At 41.5% G+C, this 15489-nt stretch overlaps 1 protein-coding gene across 1 annotated transcript in view; it reads left to right on the top strand.

Moving 5' to 3' along the window:
- Positions 1-15489, top strand: part of LOC145392973 (uncharacterized) — a 327964-nt gene that overhangs the window by 141315 nt on the left and 171160 nt on the right. Inside the window, exons 8-9 of the mRNA XM_080267267.1 lie at positions 8222-8413; positions 14470-14592. Of these exons, the coding sequence (XP_080123393.1) occupies positions 8222-8413; positions 14470-14592 (315 nt within the window). The remainder of the gene's footprint in view (positions 1-8221; positions 8414-14469; positions 14593-15489) is intronic.

The raw sequence follows: 15489 nt of genomic DNA, 5'->3' as shown, positions 1-15489 counted from the left end.
GATGATGTGGACTCCTCTCAGCAGGACACTACTCCAGCGCACTCCGGGAACATCTAGAGTTCGTCCTAGACTACCTGGAACACCCGGACTGCGACAGGGAGATGGGGCCCTTGGGACTCGTGGAGGAAGTGCGTGCTTTCAGGCAGCGCATCATCAATCGTCAGAATCGTTGGTCATTGCGTCAATCAACCATTGACAGTTTTTTCAGGCCCGTGACTCCCGCTGTGCCCAGCCCTGGCTCCACTCCGTTGCCTTCCCCCCAAGACAGGCCCTCCTGCTCTGAGCCACAGCCCAGCACATCAGCCACTGTGGAGTCACCGCTCGACGTGAGTTTGCGGCTGTCTTCAGAGTCGTCTGCAGTGGGTACGCCATCACCACGACCCAGCGATGCATCCCTATGTCGCCTGCCAGTGATACTCTTGGACTCTGACAGTGAATAAACAGCAAGAACATCTCCACTAGACCACACGGGAATTTAGGGTGTTGTGCAGTGAAAAAAGCGGTGTGTTGTGTTAAGGATTTACAGTTGTGAGAGAAAAGACTCAATAGAAAAAAAATTTAACGTAAATAGACTTGTTTGTTTTGGCTTTGGAAAATTATAAGAATGGGAAAAGTTAAAGTGCAACACTTAGTAAGTTACAATGGAGCATTATTTAGACAAGAGTGCACACTGTGAAGAGAACGGACTTCTGTGTGTGATTGACTAAGGGCACTGACTTCAGGAACAGTGTACTGCAAGTGCTTCAGGAAATCCTTCTTACTGTCAGAGTCCGAGAGGAGGCGGTTATTCATCGAGGTGGCCAGGGACTTGCTGTAAGTAGGCAGAATGTTTCATACTGTACTTTTTTCCATACTATACTTACCTCATTTCACTCTTTAATGTCCTTTATTGGTGTGAATAGGGTGTTAGTAGCTATGCATGTGCAGTAGGAATGTGTTTTTCTGAGTTAGGCTAGGTTAGGGTCCATAAGTACCAGAATGTTTATTAATGTATGAACATACTTCTAAACCCTCATTTTATGTTTCATTTGCATTTATTTCAGTCATTTATGTGCCTTATTGGTGTGATTTAGGTCTTAAATAGGTGCTATGCATGTCCAGAGGGAGTTGTATAGATGTTTCTCTGAGTTAGGGTCCATAAGTACAAGTCCATAAGCTGGGGCCCAATATCCGGACAGAACCAATATCCGGACCTACCTATGGCTCTATTACATCGGATATTGGAGTGATTACTGTATATATATAATATATATCTATCTATCTATATATATATATATATATATATATATATATACAGTAATCCCGCATATTTCGCGGTAGTTACGTTCTTGTAACCCCCGCGAAAAGTCAATTCCGCGAATACTCTATTAACAATTGAAAACTTGCACTTGTGTCCACCATGCTGCCCATCACACAGTCCATGTCCATACTGATTGCGAGACAATTCGCCGTCAGACAATTCCCCGTCAAAACATGGACGATTCCCCTTCAGAACAATTCGCACCCTGGACGATTCCCCGCCATTCTATAAATATACTAATCAATACTTTCATCAATATACTTATTATTAATTAATCAATACTTTAATAACTATATTTCAGGGGATCCAGCAGTCTATGTTCTGTAGCGTAGGTTCTGGATATTATTTATTAGTTGTACCTTTAGTCAATAATTAACTTGTTTCTTCCTCGCTGTAGTCGCCTTTGAATTATATTCTAGCGTCACCCATAGCTATCTTCATTAATGAAGGCGAATTGTTTTGTGTTTGTTGTGACTGCGAATTGTCCCGAAACCTCCATACTCATCCCGAAATACCTTCTTACAAGATTGAAAGCACATACTCCATTATGAAGGAAAAACGTAAACACCGTACTGTAATACACAATTATCTACACATTTATTAACAAAACAGTACAAAATAAAAAGATGCATTAACTGGTGATAGCAAACACTCGCACGGTCGTTTCTTAGCTTGTCCAGTAACACAATTTTCTCTGCTAAGGTCATAACTTGATCGTTTTGTCACTTTGGAGTTCTTACTAATTGTATTATTAGCCTTTGGTGAGGCTGGCTTACGTCCTGGGGCCATGTGGAAAGCAAGTGGGAGGCAAGAGGCTCATATCATAGTGTGGTTACAACCACAACAGCCACCTAAGGCAGTCAGGCGTGGACTGAAGAATGCGAGGCAGAGAGCAGTGTTGCCATATCCAAACAACGAAATTATGCTAGGGCAATGAAAAAATTATGCTAGACTGAGCATATTTGTTCCAAGTAAAAAATGATTTATGCTAACTTGAAGCTAAATGATAAAATTCTATACATATTCGTGCAACATATTAATTATGTATTGTTTACTATGAAAATATTAAAATGAACCTACATACAGTAAGAGGATAAATATCGGTATCTACCCATACTGCTTTTTCCCACGAAACTTACGTTTTTCTGATGGATTTTGATGTGATTCGTTCGATTTTGAGCATCATTTCCGTCGGAAATAACCAGATTTTGAGATATGACCCCCCCCCCATCCCCCTGAAATAATCAGGGATCTTTGGGGAATCGGGGGTTATAGGGAGGGGGGAAAACACAGAAAATGGTCATTTCCGACTGAAATGAAGCTGAAAATCGAATGAATCATACCAAAATCCATCGGAAAAACCTAGGTTTCATGGGTAAAGTACAAAGCTCAAACTTATCCTAACCTAACCGAACCAAACCGAACCTAACCTAAAACCTAACCTAACCTAATCCAACCTAACCTAACCTAACCTAATCCAATCCAACCTAACCTAACCTAACCTAATCCAACCCAACCAAGCCCAAACTGAAAGTAACCAATTATTCAAACATCTTACCTTGTTCGTCTCTCTCTCTCTCTCTCTCTCTCTCTCTCTCTCTCTCTGATTTGTAGCTTTTATAAAATTATTCTAAAAATATTCTATTCCATTCTAAATTATGCTAGAATGATTCTAAAACTTCTAATATGCTAAAAAATATTCCAGACTCGAAAATTTGATCAAAATTATGCTAAAAGAATAAAATTATGCTAGATATGGTAACACTGGCAGAGGGGCCACAGGAAAGGGACAGAGGGTGGCGTGAGTTTACCGCGCTACAATTGGAAGCTGCGGGAATTTCATTTTTTTTTTTTTTCTGTATATTCAAGGATATTTTTATTGAACTTATTAATGCTAAGAAAATCCGCGAGAGGGCAAAACCGTAGACAAAAAATCCGCAAAAAATGCGGGATTACTGTATATATATATATATATATATATGAATATATATATGTATATTCATATATATATATATATATATATATATATATATATATATATATATAATATATATATAGATAGATAGATAGATAGATAGATAGATAGATATATAGATAGATAGATAGATAGATTTATATATATATGTATGTGTTGGTAAGGGGTTAGCAATAGCTAACACCTACTTTCGGCATAAGATGATCCACAGGTATACATGCAGGGTTATGAGGAGGCTATGTACAGTACTGTATATATATATATATATAGGGTTTTTTTTTCAAGAATACTCCCCCAGTATCCCTGCTCGTCGTAAAAGGCGACTAAAAGGTTTGCGGAGAGTTAGTGCCCCTCCCCGGAAAAAAACTAACAAAAAAAACAAACAAGAAGCCTCGGACAAGGACTGACCAAATAATGACGACCCAGGACCGGACAAAGGACTTGGTAATGGCTACTTGGAATGTAAGAGGAGCAAATGATGAGGTGAAAGAGAGAGAGATTGTCCAGGTGCTTGAGGGTGCAAAAGTGGATGTATGTGGAATGACTGAAACAAAATGGGGTGGAGAAAGTGTGAGAGAATGGGAGTATGGATGGGGTATATGTGCAGGAGTAGGTGAGAATGAGAGGGCAAAGGAAGGAGCATGTATAGTTGTGAGTAAAAGATGGAAGAAGAGCATAAGATAGTATGGATCAGTTGGGTCAAGGATTGTATGGGTAAAGTTGAAAGTTGGAATACAAATGTGGGCGATTGTGTGTGTGTATGCGCCAACGCAAGATTGTGCTAGCAGAGTGAGAGAAGAGTTCTGGACAAATGTGGAAGTGTGCATGGAAAAGTTTGGAAGGAATGAGAGAGTGTTTTTGATCAGTGATATGAATGGTACAGTAGGGAATGTGAGGGTGGATGGAATAGTTGGTGAGTGGGGTGTGCCTGCTGAGATAGATGAGAATGGGAGTGCGTTAGTGGACATTTGTGCTGGGATGGGGTTGGTGATAGCCAATACCCTCTTCAGGCATAAAATGATCCACAGGTGTACATGGCGAGTGATGAGAAGGGTGGGTGGTGAACTGAATGAAAGGAAGGCAATGATTAATTATGTGAGTGTGGATGAAAGGATGCGAAGATGTGTAATGGATGCAAGAGCTTATAGAGGTTGGGGGAGTGGAGTTTCTGACCACTACTTGGTGGTGGCCAGAATGAGGATCCAAGTAAGATGGAGGAATAGAAGAAGGGAAAGACTAGAGGACGGAGTAGTTACAAGGAGAGTGGAAAGGTTACAAGATGATGAGAAAAAGGCAGAGTATAAGAGAGAAGTGGAGGAACGATTGGGCAAATATGAATTGGAGCAGATGGGGGACGTGGAAGGTGTGTGCAGGATATTTACAGAAGAAATATGTGCAGCATGTGATGTGGTGTGTGGGAGGAAGAGAAGACGGAGGGGGGTGCAAGGAACAGCGTGGTGGACTGAAGAGGTGAGACAGGCTGTGGCACAAAAGAAGAAAGCATACAATGAATGGATGAGAAATAGTGGCGAGGAAGAAGTTGAGAGGCGGAAGAGAGAGTTATTTGTAGAAAGAAAGAGATAGGTGAAGAGATTAGTAAGAGAGAGTAAGAAGAAAGTGGATGAGGAATTTGGAAGGAATTTGAGTGTAAAGTGGAGGGACTGTAAGAAAATATTCTGGAAAGAGGTGAAGAGAGTAAGACAGGGTGGAAGTGAGGTTAACAGGGGAGTCAAAGATAAAAATGGTAGATTACTAGTGGAGAAGGGAGAAAAAGTGAGCAGATGGAGAGAACACTTTAAGGAATTGTTGAACATATAGGATGAAAGTAATGTGAGTATAAGTGGATGGGGAATGGCTGGGAGGAGGAGGGAGGTGAGAAGACAGGAAGAAATCAGTAGGATAGAAGTTGTGGAAGCAGTGAAGAAAGTTAAATCGGGGAAAGCCCCAGGAATTGATGGAGTGTGTGGTGAAATGCTGAAGCATGGGGGAGAGATAGTAGTGGAATGGGTGTGGAAGATGTGCAGATTGGCCTGGGAGGAAGGTAGAGTCCCGGAGGATTGGAAGTCAGGTATAATTATTCCCTTGTACAAAGGAAAAGGGGAAAAAGAAGTGTGTGGTAATCATAGGGGCATTTGTCTTCTTAGTATAATAGGAAAAATGTATGGTAGGATTCTTATTGACAGAGTTAGAGAAAGAACAGAGGAATTAGTTGGAGAAGAACATGGAGGCTTTAGGAAGGGAAGAGGTTGTGTAGATCAGATATTCATTCTTAGATTTTTAGTGGAAAAGTTTCTAGAGAAGGGAAAGAAGTTGTATGCGGCTTTCATGGATTTGGAGAAAGCATATGACAGGGTGGATAGACAAGGAATGTGGAAAGTATTAAGAATATATGGAGTAGATGGGAAGTTGTTGAATGCTGTGAAGAGTATGTATGATGGTGCTAAGGCTGCAGTGCGCGTGGATGGTGAACTAAGTGAATTTTTCTCTTTGGAGGTTGGGTTGAAACAGGGGTGTGTCATGTCTCCATGGTTGTTCAATCTGTACATGTATTGGGTAATAAAAGAGGTACAAGTTAGGGTAGTGGATGTTGGAGTGGCCCTGGTGAGAGAGGATAGTGTTTGGAAACTCCCTGTACTGTTGTTTGCAGATGATACTGTGTTGTTGAGTGAAGACGAAGGAGAGCTGCAAGGCTTGGTGGATGAGTTTGGAAAAGTGAGCAAGAAACGGAATCTAAAGGTGAATGTAGGGAAGAGTAAAGTGATGGTCTTTGAGAGAGGTGAAGTCAGTGAATGTACAGCGAGGTTGGATGGTGTGGAATTGGAGAATGTGAGTACATTTAAGTACTTGGGTAGTGTGATGAGTAAGGATGGAGGTTTGGAGGGTGAAGTGCTTGAAAGGGTACAGCAGGGAAGAAAGGTTGCTGGTTCTTTGAAAGCAGTGATAAGAAACAGGGAAGTGAGCATGGAAGTGTAAAAGTTACAACATGACAGTATTGTGATACCCAACTCTAACGTATGGAAGTGAACCTTGGACGTTGTTGGAAGGACACAAGTCAAGTGAGAGCAGTGGAAATGAGTTATTTAAGAGGAGCCTGTGGAGTCACATGGAGAGACAGGCTGACAAATGAGGATATAAAGGAGCGTTTTGGTGTGGATGTGGATGTGATAGGAAGCGTTTTGAGGAACACACTGAGGTGGTTTGGCCATGTGGAGAAGATGGAGGGTGAAAGACTGACGAAGAGAGTGTATGTGAGTGAGGTGGAGGGGGGAAGAGGGAGGGGGAGGCCGATGATGAGATGGAGGGATGGGGTGGAGAGGTATATGAGAGATGGGGGTGTGAATTGGGAGCAGGGCAGTGAAATGGCGGGGGACAGGGCGACATGGAGGCAATTTGTTTGTGGCCACCCCAAATGGGATTGAGGCGTCTGGCAATAGATAGATAGATAGATAGATAGATATATATATATATATATATATATATATATATATATGTACGTATATATATATACGTATATATATATATATATATATATGTATATATACGTATATATATATATATATATATATATATATATATATATATATATATATACGTATATATATATATATATATATATATATATACGTATAGATAGATAGATAGATAGATATATATATATATATATATATATACACACAGTACATCCCCCTAGTATGCACCTATATGGGTGGCAGAGGACGTCGTGTACTAGGAATTCGCGTACTGTGAATGCATAAACTTATGGGATAAATTGCATATGAGCGGCACCACCCTTCATGGGCAACCCTTGAGACGCCTTCCAGACCTAAGTACTGTACTATACAGGGAAACTATCTAAGACATATTACCTAAGATAAAGTAAACCAACGAGATTATTGCTTTACTAGGTAAATCAAGAAGGATATGGCTTAAGTAAATCAACAGGAATATGGCTGCTCATCTTTACCCGTTATCACTTCTTTGGGTGCAATATATTGCGTACTCAGGATAACCCTGGATTTGGGCCATTCCTCGCTGCCCGTCTCGCTTACAAGGAATTCACTTTGCGTACTTTAAAAAAAAAGAAAAAAAAAAAGTTCCTCGCGTACAAGGGGGATCGCATTCTCGGAACTCGTGTACTGTGGGGATGTACTGTACTTATATTTTAATACAGTCCAATAATCTTTCATTCATTCATCTTAATTGCCCGTCTGCATCCCGGAGGGTTTCGGGGACAGGTATTGTTTTCACTCGGCATGTCTGTCCGTCTGTCCATTTGTTTGATTGTTTGTATGCATGCTTGCTTGCCTGTCTGTCTGTTAACAACTTTACAAAAAAACTATTGGTGTGATTTTGACCAAACTTACAGGGGGGATGGGCTGTGACCTTCTAATCTCCTGATTAAATTTTGGGCCAAATTGGTCGAAGACCCAGGCTGTAGGCCCCCCAAATGTAAAAAATGGGGACATGTAAGAACCTTTTTTTTTTTTTTTTTTTTCACTCTATCTCCTTTCAAATCCATCATATCAGCATGAAACCAAAACCTACAGGTGCATCTTTCAAATTTACATCCTGTAACATGCCTCATTACATCAGGGGGTCACCCCCCAGTTAGCGATGGGGTCAGAGTCAGGTGGGTCAGGCTTAAAATTTCAAATGGGCATAAAATTGTCAATTTTCACCTGATTTTCCCCAAATTTGATACGTGACATCGTTGCCTAGATATCCTGTTGTGTTTATACGTCAGCACTAAAATGACTGCTGGGGACGGGTATGCTGTGCCTTGGCACCACCTCTGGTTTCATTCTTGATTTGGTAAGTTGGATATTCCAGATCTCTGAATACAAATTTGATGGATTGATAGGCAATGCCATTGATATCTTGCAATCTTCTCTGCATTTTTTTCCATTGTAAATTTTTGTATATTATGTAGATTGTATACATTTCAGGAACAAATTCCCTGAGCGTGAAATGTACAAGTCCCTGAGGAAAGCGCAGATGTCACGATGGGCCCATAAGTCTGTAGCAGATGGTGTGGTATTCTTCAAGCGTGGACAGCACGAGGAAGCCTTTCAGTGCTTAAACAAAGCTCTTCAAATCGACAATGAAAATGTAGAAGCCTTTGTAGCAAAGGGTGCCCTGTGAGTCATTTCTGGATGTTTTTTTTTTATTTTTTTATTTTTTTATTTTTTTGTATAGGTTGTTTGAGACTTCAGTGTCTATCTCTGTCTATAGTCAGATGCCATAATCCTGTAAAGGGTGGCTGTTTATAGGGAGGGGCACTAACCCTCTGCCAACACACTTGTTGACATGTAGGGAACACATATGGTTGGTTATGTGGTTACCACCCTGCATTGTAAATGGTTTTCTGGCTTACAGGAAGCCATTAGGCTTGTCATTCAATGTAAAGCCACCTGGAAAGGAAAGAAGAGTTTTAAAAAATGACAGGAAAGATGGGAGAAATGGGAAGAGAGGAGCTCAGACACAGAAAAAGAATGGTAAAGGTGAAAGAAGTAGGTAACACCACATCAAGTGAGTGGATGATGGTTGCCACCACCTACCACTGGATATTAATATGTACAGTATGCATGAATATTGTAGTGACTGTCTTGTAGACATCTGGCCTGGGCAGGCAGCTCTACTTTAAACATTAAAGCTAAGTTTTACATGTCTTGAAGGACAGCTGATCTAAGGGGCAGAGAAAAACCATTATGGTGACCTCTCCAGTTACACAGCTAATGTATCATTGAATTTTTCCATAGAAATCAGATTGTGCTAATGGTACCATAGAAACCCATGTTATAAGGCTAATTGGTATGGTGAAATCCAGACATTTCCCCAGAGTACCCCTTTTGACCCTCTTGACAAATTTTGACATCTCCCCCTAGATTAAACCTAATATTTATTGTAGTACTCATACAAGCTCTAGGAACATCACTGCATAAAAAGGGTTAAGTAGTGTACAAAGTAGTAAATAAGTGGTGATCACTTGCCATGACAGAGGATGGAGCATTGCTTGGGTGTCAGGGAAGTGTGTATCCAAGACTGAGCCGCTACAGAGGGGAAGTGAGCAATGTCTCTAACCCCTCAAGGGATAATGGTAAACTCACACTCCTCAAAGTTGCTCCCTCCCCCTCCCCCTGTTTTGGGGGAGTCAATTTCTAGGATTTTCCCACGCAAACCAGATTCTTTCCAGCGTAACAGGCATCAAGATAGGGCTTATTTCTCCTTGTATAAACCTATTTACCTTGGGGGAAGGTATGGAAATAGAAAAAACAAGCAATAAGGGATGCCTTATATAAGGACATGTGTTGAGTGGTGGCTGAACAGACAGCTGTTGACAGAAATGTAAAACAGTATGGAGCTCTCAAGAACAGTCTCATGAGAGTTATTAATTCAGTGTGTGGATGGACAAGGGGTCTCCCAAGACATAAGATAACATGGTGGTGGGAAGAGGGCATGGAAGCTGCAGTTAAGGAGAAGAGAAGAATTTTCCGGGAATGGAAAAAAGAGGTAACAAAGAAGAATACATGGCTACCAAGCATAAGGTTAGAAAAGAGGCATACAGGGTAAAATTTGAGTCTCAGAGACTTCTGCTGGATAAGGAGTAGACTGTAGCACCAGTCGAGCAGGGCAGTACTACCGAGGTGGATGGAAAGCTGATGACAGAGAGTGCTGGAGCTCCCGTTTCATCAGCCCTCAGGACTGGTTCCTGACCATCCCCCTTTGCTGAACTTTTTCAGTGTCTCAGTTACACAGAGAGTAGGCCAGCATGCTCTCCAACACAAATTTCTCTAACTATCTACACCAAACTACATGCATAGTACACACTACATTTCCTTTTCCAAAATTCAAAAAAAAAAAATCATGGCGTCTCATCACCCAGCCTCGGAGTCCCCAGGGGGGGGACCATAAATGCCCCCACCTTCTGCCCCTCTCCTGGTGACGACTCGAGGTGCCTGGAACCAATGTCTGACTCTCTTCTTCTTCATTTCTGCAACATTCGTGGCCTTTCCTCTAACTTTCGCTCTATTGAACACCACCTCTCCTCCTCTAAACCTCACCTTCTTTTTCTAACTGAGACTCAGCTGTCTGAGGCAACTGACAGCAAACCCTTTTCTGTATCCTCCTACTTTCTCTATACTCATTTCAAAGCCAAAGGTGGCTGTTGTGTATATATACGCAACGACTTATCTTGCTCTCGTGTTCCTGAACTTGATTCTTCTGAATTCTCTACACTCTGGCTTCGGCTTTCCTGTCATTTTCTGACTAAATATATCTGTGCTGTTTACTTATCCCCTAATTCTACTGACTATCAAAAATTCTTCGACTATCTTACTTCTACGATGGAACACATTCTATCCATTTCTCCTTTCTCTGAAATCTCCATTCTAGGAGATTTCAATGTTCACCACAACCTTTGGCTCTCCTCTCCTTTCACTGATCCACCTGGTGAACAAGCCTACATCTTTTCTATCCTTAATGACCTAGAGCAGCTTGTACAGCACCCTACCCGTATCCCAGACCGCCTTGGAGAGAGCTCCAACATACTTGACCTCTTCCTTACAACTAATCCTGCTTACACTGTTAATCTTTTCTCTCCTTTGGGCTCCTCCAATCACAACCTTATCACCTTAACCTGTCCTATCACTCCGGTACGGCCTGAAGACTCTCCAGGGAAACGTTACCTGTGGCATTTTGGAGCTGTGGATTGGGAGGCTCTCAGGCAGTACTTCTTTGATTTTCCCTGGAATGATTATTGCTTCCATGGCTGGGAGCCATCTGAGTGTGCCTGCACATACGGAGGTTATTCTCTCGGGCATGGAAGCATACATTCCTTTCTCATATCCTTTGACCAACGCAAGAAAGCCTTGGTTTAATCATGCTTGTTCTAATGCCGTCCTCAACAAGGAGAGGGCCTACAAAAGGTACCAGAGCCAACCCACCCTTGAATCACATCATCTTTACGTTTCTGCCCGGAATCGTGCTAAGTCTGTTCTTTGCTCTGCTGAAAATAATTTCATCCGCACTAAATGCTCTCAACTCTCCAACTTGAATTCTTCTTCTGGCACCTTGCCAAAAACCTTTCTAACAACTTTACCTCATCATCCTTCCCTCCTCTTTTCTACTCTGATGGTTCTGTAGCTATTTCTTCTACTGATAAAGCAGATCTCTTCGCACAGACTTTCTCCTCCAATTCCACCTTAGACGATTCCGGTGCTGTTCCTCCATCACTTCCCGCCTCTGACTTCCTCATGGCTGACATGAAAATTTCTTCAGCTGATGTATTTTCTGCCATCACTGGTCTCAATACTAACAAGGCATATGGGCCTCATGGAGTCCCTCCTGTTGTTCTCAAGAACTGTGCTTCTGTGCTTACACCCTGCCTAGGCAAACTCTTTCGCCTTTGTCTGTCAACTTGTACCTTTCCTTCTTGCTGGAAGTTTGCTCTCATTCAGCCAGTCCCAAAGAAGGGTGACCACTCACAACCCTCTAACCATTGTCCAATTGCTTTAACGTCCTGTATTTCAAAAGTTTTCGAGTCAATTCTCAATAGAAAAATTTTAAGGCATCTTTCCTATCACAACCTTCTTTCTGATCGTCAGTACGGGTTCCGTCAGGGATACTCCACTGGCGATCTTCTCACCTACCTTTCAGACTCCTGGTCATCCCCCTTTTGGGACTTTGGTGAAAGCTTTGCCATTGCACTTGACATCTCAAAGGCTTTCGATCGAGTCTGGCATAAATGTTTAATTTCCAAACTGCCCTCTTACCGTTTCTATCCTTCTATCTGTGCCTTCATCACTAGCTTCCTTTCTTGTCGTTCTTTAGCCGCTGTTGTAGACGGCCATCGTTCTTCTCCTAGATCTATCAACAGTGATGTTCCTCAGGGCTCTGTCCTGTCACAAACTCTCTTCCTTTTATTCATCAATGACCTTCTAATCTGTACATCTAACCCTATCCACTCACGCTGATGACTCCACCCTTCACCTTTCCATTCAGTTCCCACAACGCCCATCTCAGCAGTTACTTCAACACCCAAGGGATGAGGCTATGGCACACCTAATATCTGACTTGGCTCGTATCTCTGACTGGGGTAAAAATAATCGTGTTTTTTTAATACATCTAAGACTCAGTTCTTACACGTATCAACCCTTCAGAATCTTCCACAGGTATACCCACTAATGTTTAATAATAATCAGCTTAATCCTGCATCATCCTTGAACATGCTTGGGGTTTCATTTACTCGGGACTTATCTTGGAAAGATCATATTACATCTCTTGTCAAATCTGCTTCCAAGCGATTGGGTGTGCTAAGCCGACTCCGTTCTTTCTTTACCCCTGCACAACTGACTCTATACACGGGTTTTTTCCGCCCCTGTGTGGAGTACAACTCTCATGTGTGGGGAGGCTCCCCACATACAGCTCTTCTCAATAGGGTGGAGTCAAAGGCTTTTCATCTCATTAACTCTCCTCCTCTTACTGACTCCCTTCAACCTCTGTCTCTTCGCCTCACTGTTGCATCTTTATCTCTTTTCTATCGCTACTTTAATGGTCACTGCTCCTCTGAACTGTCTGCATGCATTCCTGCACCTCTACGATGGGCACGTAGCACCCGTCTAGCAGCAAACTCTCATCCCTTTTCTGTCCAACTCTCTAATGCAAGAGTTAACCGTTACTCCCAGTCCTTCATTTATGCAACAGGTCAGCTCTGGAACTGTCTCCCTCTGTGTGTATTTCCTGCTGCCTATGATCTCCAGTCTTTCAAACGCAGTGTGTCCAGGCATCTCGAAATGAATGGATCTTGAATTTTGCTCTCTCTTGTATTTTGTTTTTCTCTTGGAGGGAACTCTTATTGCAGGCTCATGCCCTTTGGTTCCTTCTTCCTCGCATTAAAAAAAAAAAAAACTTAATGATATGGAAAGGAAGAATATGATATTTAAGGTGACAAAACAGATGAAGAAGGAAAACATGGATATCATAGGTGAGCAGTGTGTGAGGAATGATGAGGGAAAGACAGTGGTGAGCAGTGAGAATGTTGAATGCCCCTGGAGAGAGCATCATACCTGGTTGCTGAATGAGGAGTTTGGAGTTGGTGTATCCAGTGTTTGGCCCTTGCCCTTTGATGCTGCTTCTGTGAGCAGGACGACAGGCGGGATGCAGTTGGGGGGGTGTCGTGTGTGTTTAAGTAGACTGCTGAAATGCTAAAGGCCTCAGGAGATACAGGAGTGGGGTTAGTTACTGATTTGATAAGTTTGATAATATACTGTATGGTCAAGTGGTAGGTGGTGGCGACCATCATCCACTCACTTGATGTAGTGCTGCCTACTTTTTCCTTAGCTTTTATCATTCTTTTTCTGTGCCTGCCCTCCTCTCTTCCAATTTCTCCCATCTCTCCTGTCACTTCTTACTGATTTTCTTTCCTTTACAGGTAGCTTTGTATTGAGTGACAAGCCAAATGGTTTCCTGTAAGCCAAGAAACTATTTACAACTCTGGGTGGTAACCATATAACCAAACTGTACGTGCTCCCTATGTGTCAACAAGTGGGTTGGTGGAGGGTTAGTGCCCCTCCCCATAAAACAAATAACTCAAAGTCAAATGGCCACCCCTTACGGCATTGTGGCGTCTGGCAATAGATAGATAGATAGATAGATTATATATGAGTGTGATACCCCAGATTACTGGCTGGGGAGTGATTGTGGGTGTGTACAAGGGGAAGGGTGATGCTTTGGAGAGAGAAAATAGTAGAGGCAAAACTTTTGGACCAGATAACAAAAGTAATGGAGAGAGTTCTAGAAGGTATGATTAGAGAAAGAGTGAATGTTTATGACATGTGTTTGGGTTTATGCCAGGCAAAGGAACTACTAATGCCATGTTCATTGACAACTTCAGGAAAAATAGAATGAGAAGGGATCTGTACATTGTTTTTGTTGATTTGGAGAAGGCCTTTGACAGAGTCCCCAGGAAGGTGGTGAAGTAGGCTGTGAGAAAGCTTTGAATCAAGAAGTAGCTGGTTAGAGTGGTTATGGCTAGGTATGTGGGTGTTCACACCCAGGCGAGAGTGAATGGAGATTTTAAGTGATGAGTTTACCTTGAATGTTGTTGTGCATCAGGGGCCTGTCTTGAGTCCCTCCTTGTTTATCATGGCAAAATTAGCTGTTGAGGATAGTGTTAACATAACACTACATGTTTCAGATTAGCAAACTTGGGTCGTCTTGAAAAAGCTGTGAATGACTTCGACGAGGCTTTGAAGTACAACCCCAAGCACGGCAACGCTCGCAAGTACATCTGTGAAACTCTAGTAGAGCTTGGACGCCAGTGAGTTGATTCTTCCTTTTTCATAGCAGTTGAGATAATAGTTTTGGTTGTTCAGATTCTGTATTGGTAGCTGTTTAGTCCAAAACTATGTTTGTATTGTATACTATACAAATTGATTATGAAAAGGTAATTCTCAAGTAAGAGCACCAAGACTAATGGCAGAATAATCTTTTAAGTCTTTATATATGACTTGTAAAGTTGCTACAGTTTTTAGAAAGAGTTACCCAAAAGTTGAAGGATTTAAGTGACTTTTGTTATCATTGTGTAGTTTGGTAGTACATCGAGGTTGGCTGGTTCTTTTCTGGTATAATAATTGTTACTGTCATTATGAAGAAACAGAAATACTGAACATGAAACTGGACACAAACGTGCCTCAATTTTTTTTTTTTTTTTTTTTTTTTTTTTTTTTTTAATGGAATCATACATACATTAAGTGGTTGGATAGCAGAGTTGTCACCATCTTGTATATCATAAACACAGTTTTTTCTTGTCATTATATTATAGGTCAGTTCAGATTTAATGTTAGTGCTTGGTTTTCATAGAATGAAAACTTATCTTTATGTTAGTGGATTGTAGGAATCTGAAGAAGTATGGTAAAAATTTATGTTGGTTCACTGAGTTATGTTAATGAAAGTATTCAGTTACCAGTGATGGTCAGCTTTGTAATAGTGCTGTGCTCAAGCCAGTTTGATGAACTAATAACTCACCTGTTTTTGCATTTTCGCCAGTACTGAATGGATACCAATATTTGCCCACTGCATCAGCAAATTATATATAAAAACAGTACCTTTATGTAGAAATAACAAGTTGTGATAACACTGAGCCATGAAAACACTTTTAGACGTGGTGCTCAGACCCATTGCGTCACAGCAGGTCTAAAAGATGAGTGGCAGTCAT

Source organism: Coenobita brevimanus, chromosome 23, assembly GCF_032717465.1.
Source record: "Coenobita brevimanus isolate Jiangsu-jjx chromosome 23, ASM3271746v2, whole genome shotgun sequence".
Lineage (NCBI taxonomy): Eukaryota > Metazoa > Arthropoda > Malacostraca > Decapoda > Coenobitidae > Coenobita > Coenobita brevimanus.
This window is presented reverse-complemented; position numbering and strand designations above follow the sequence as displayed.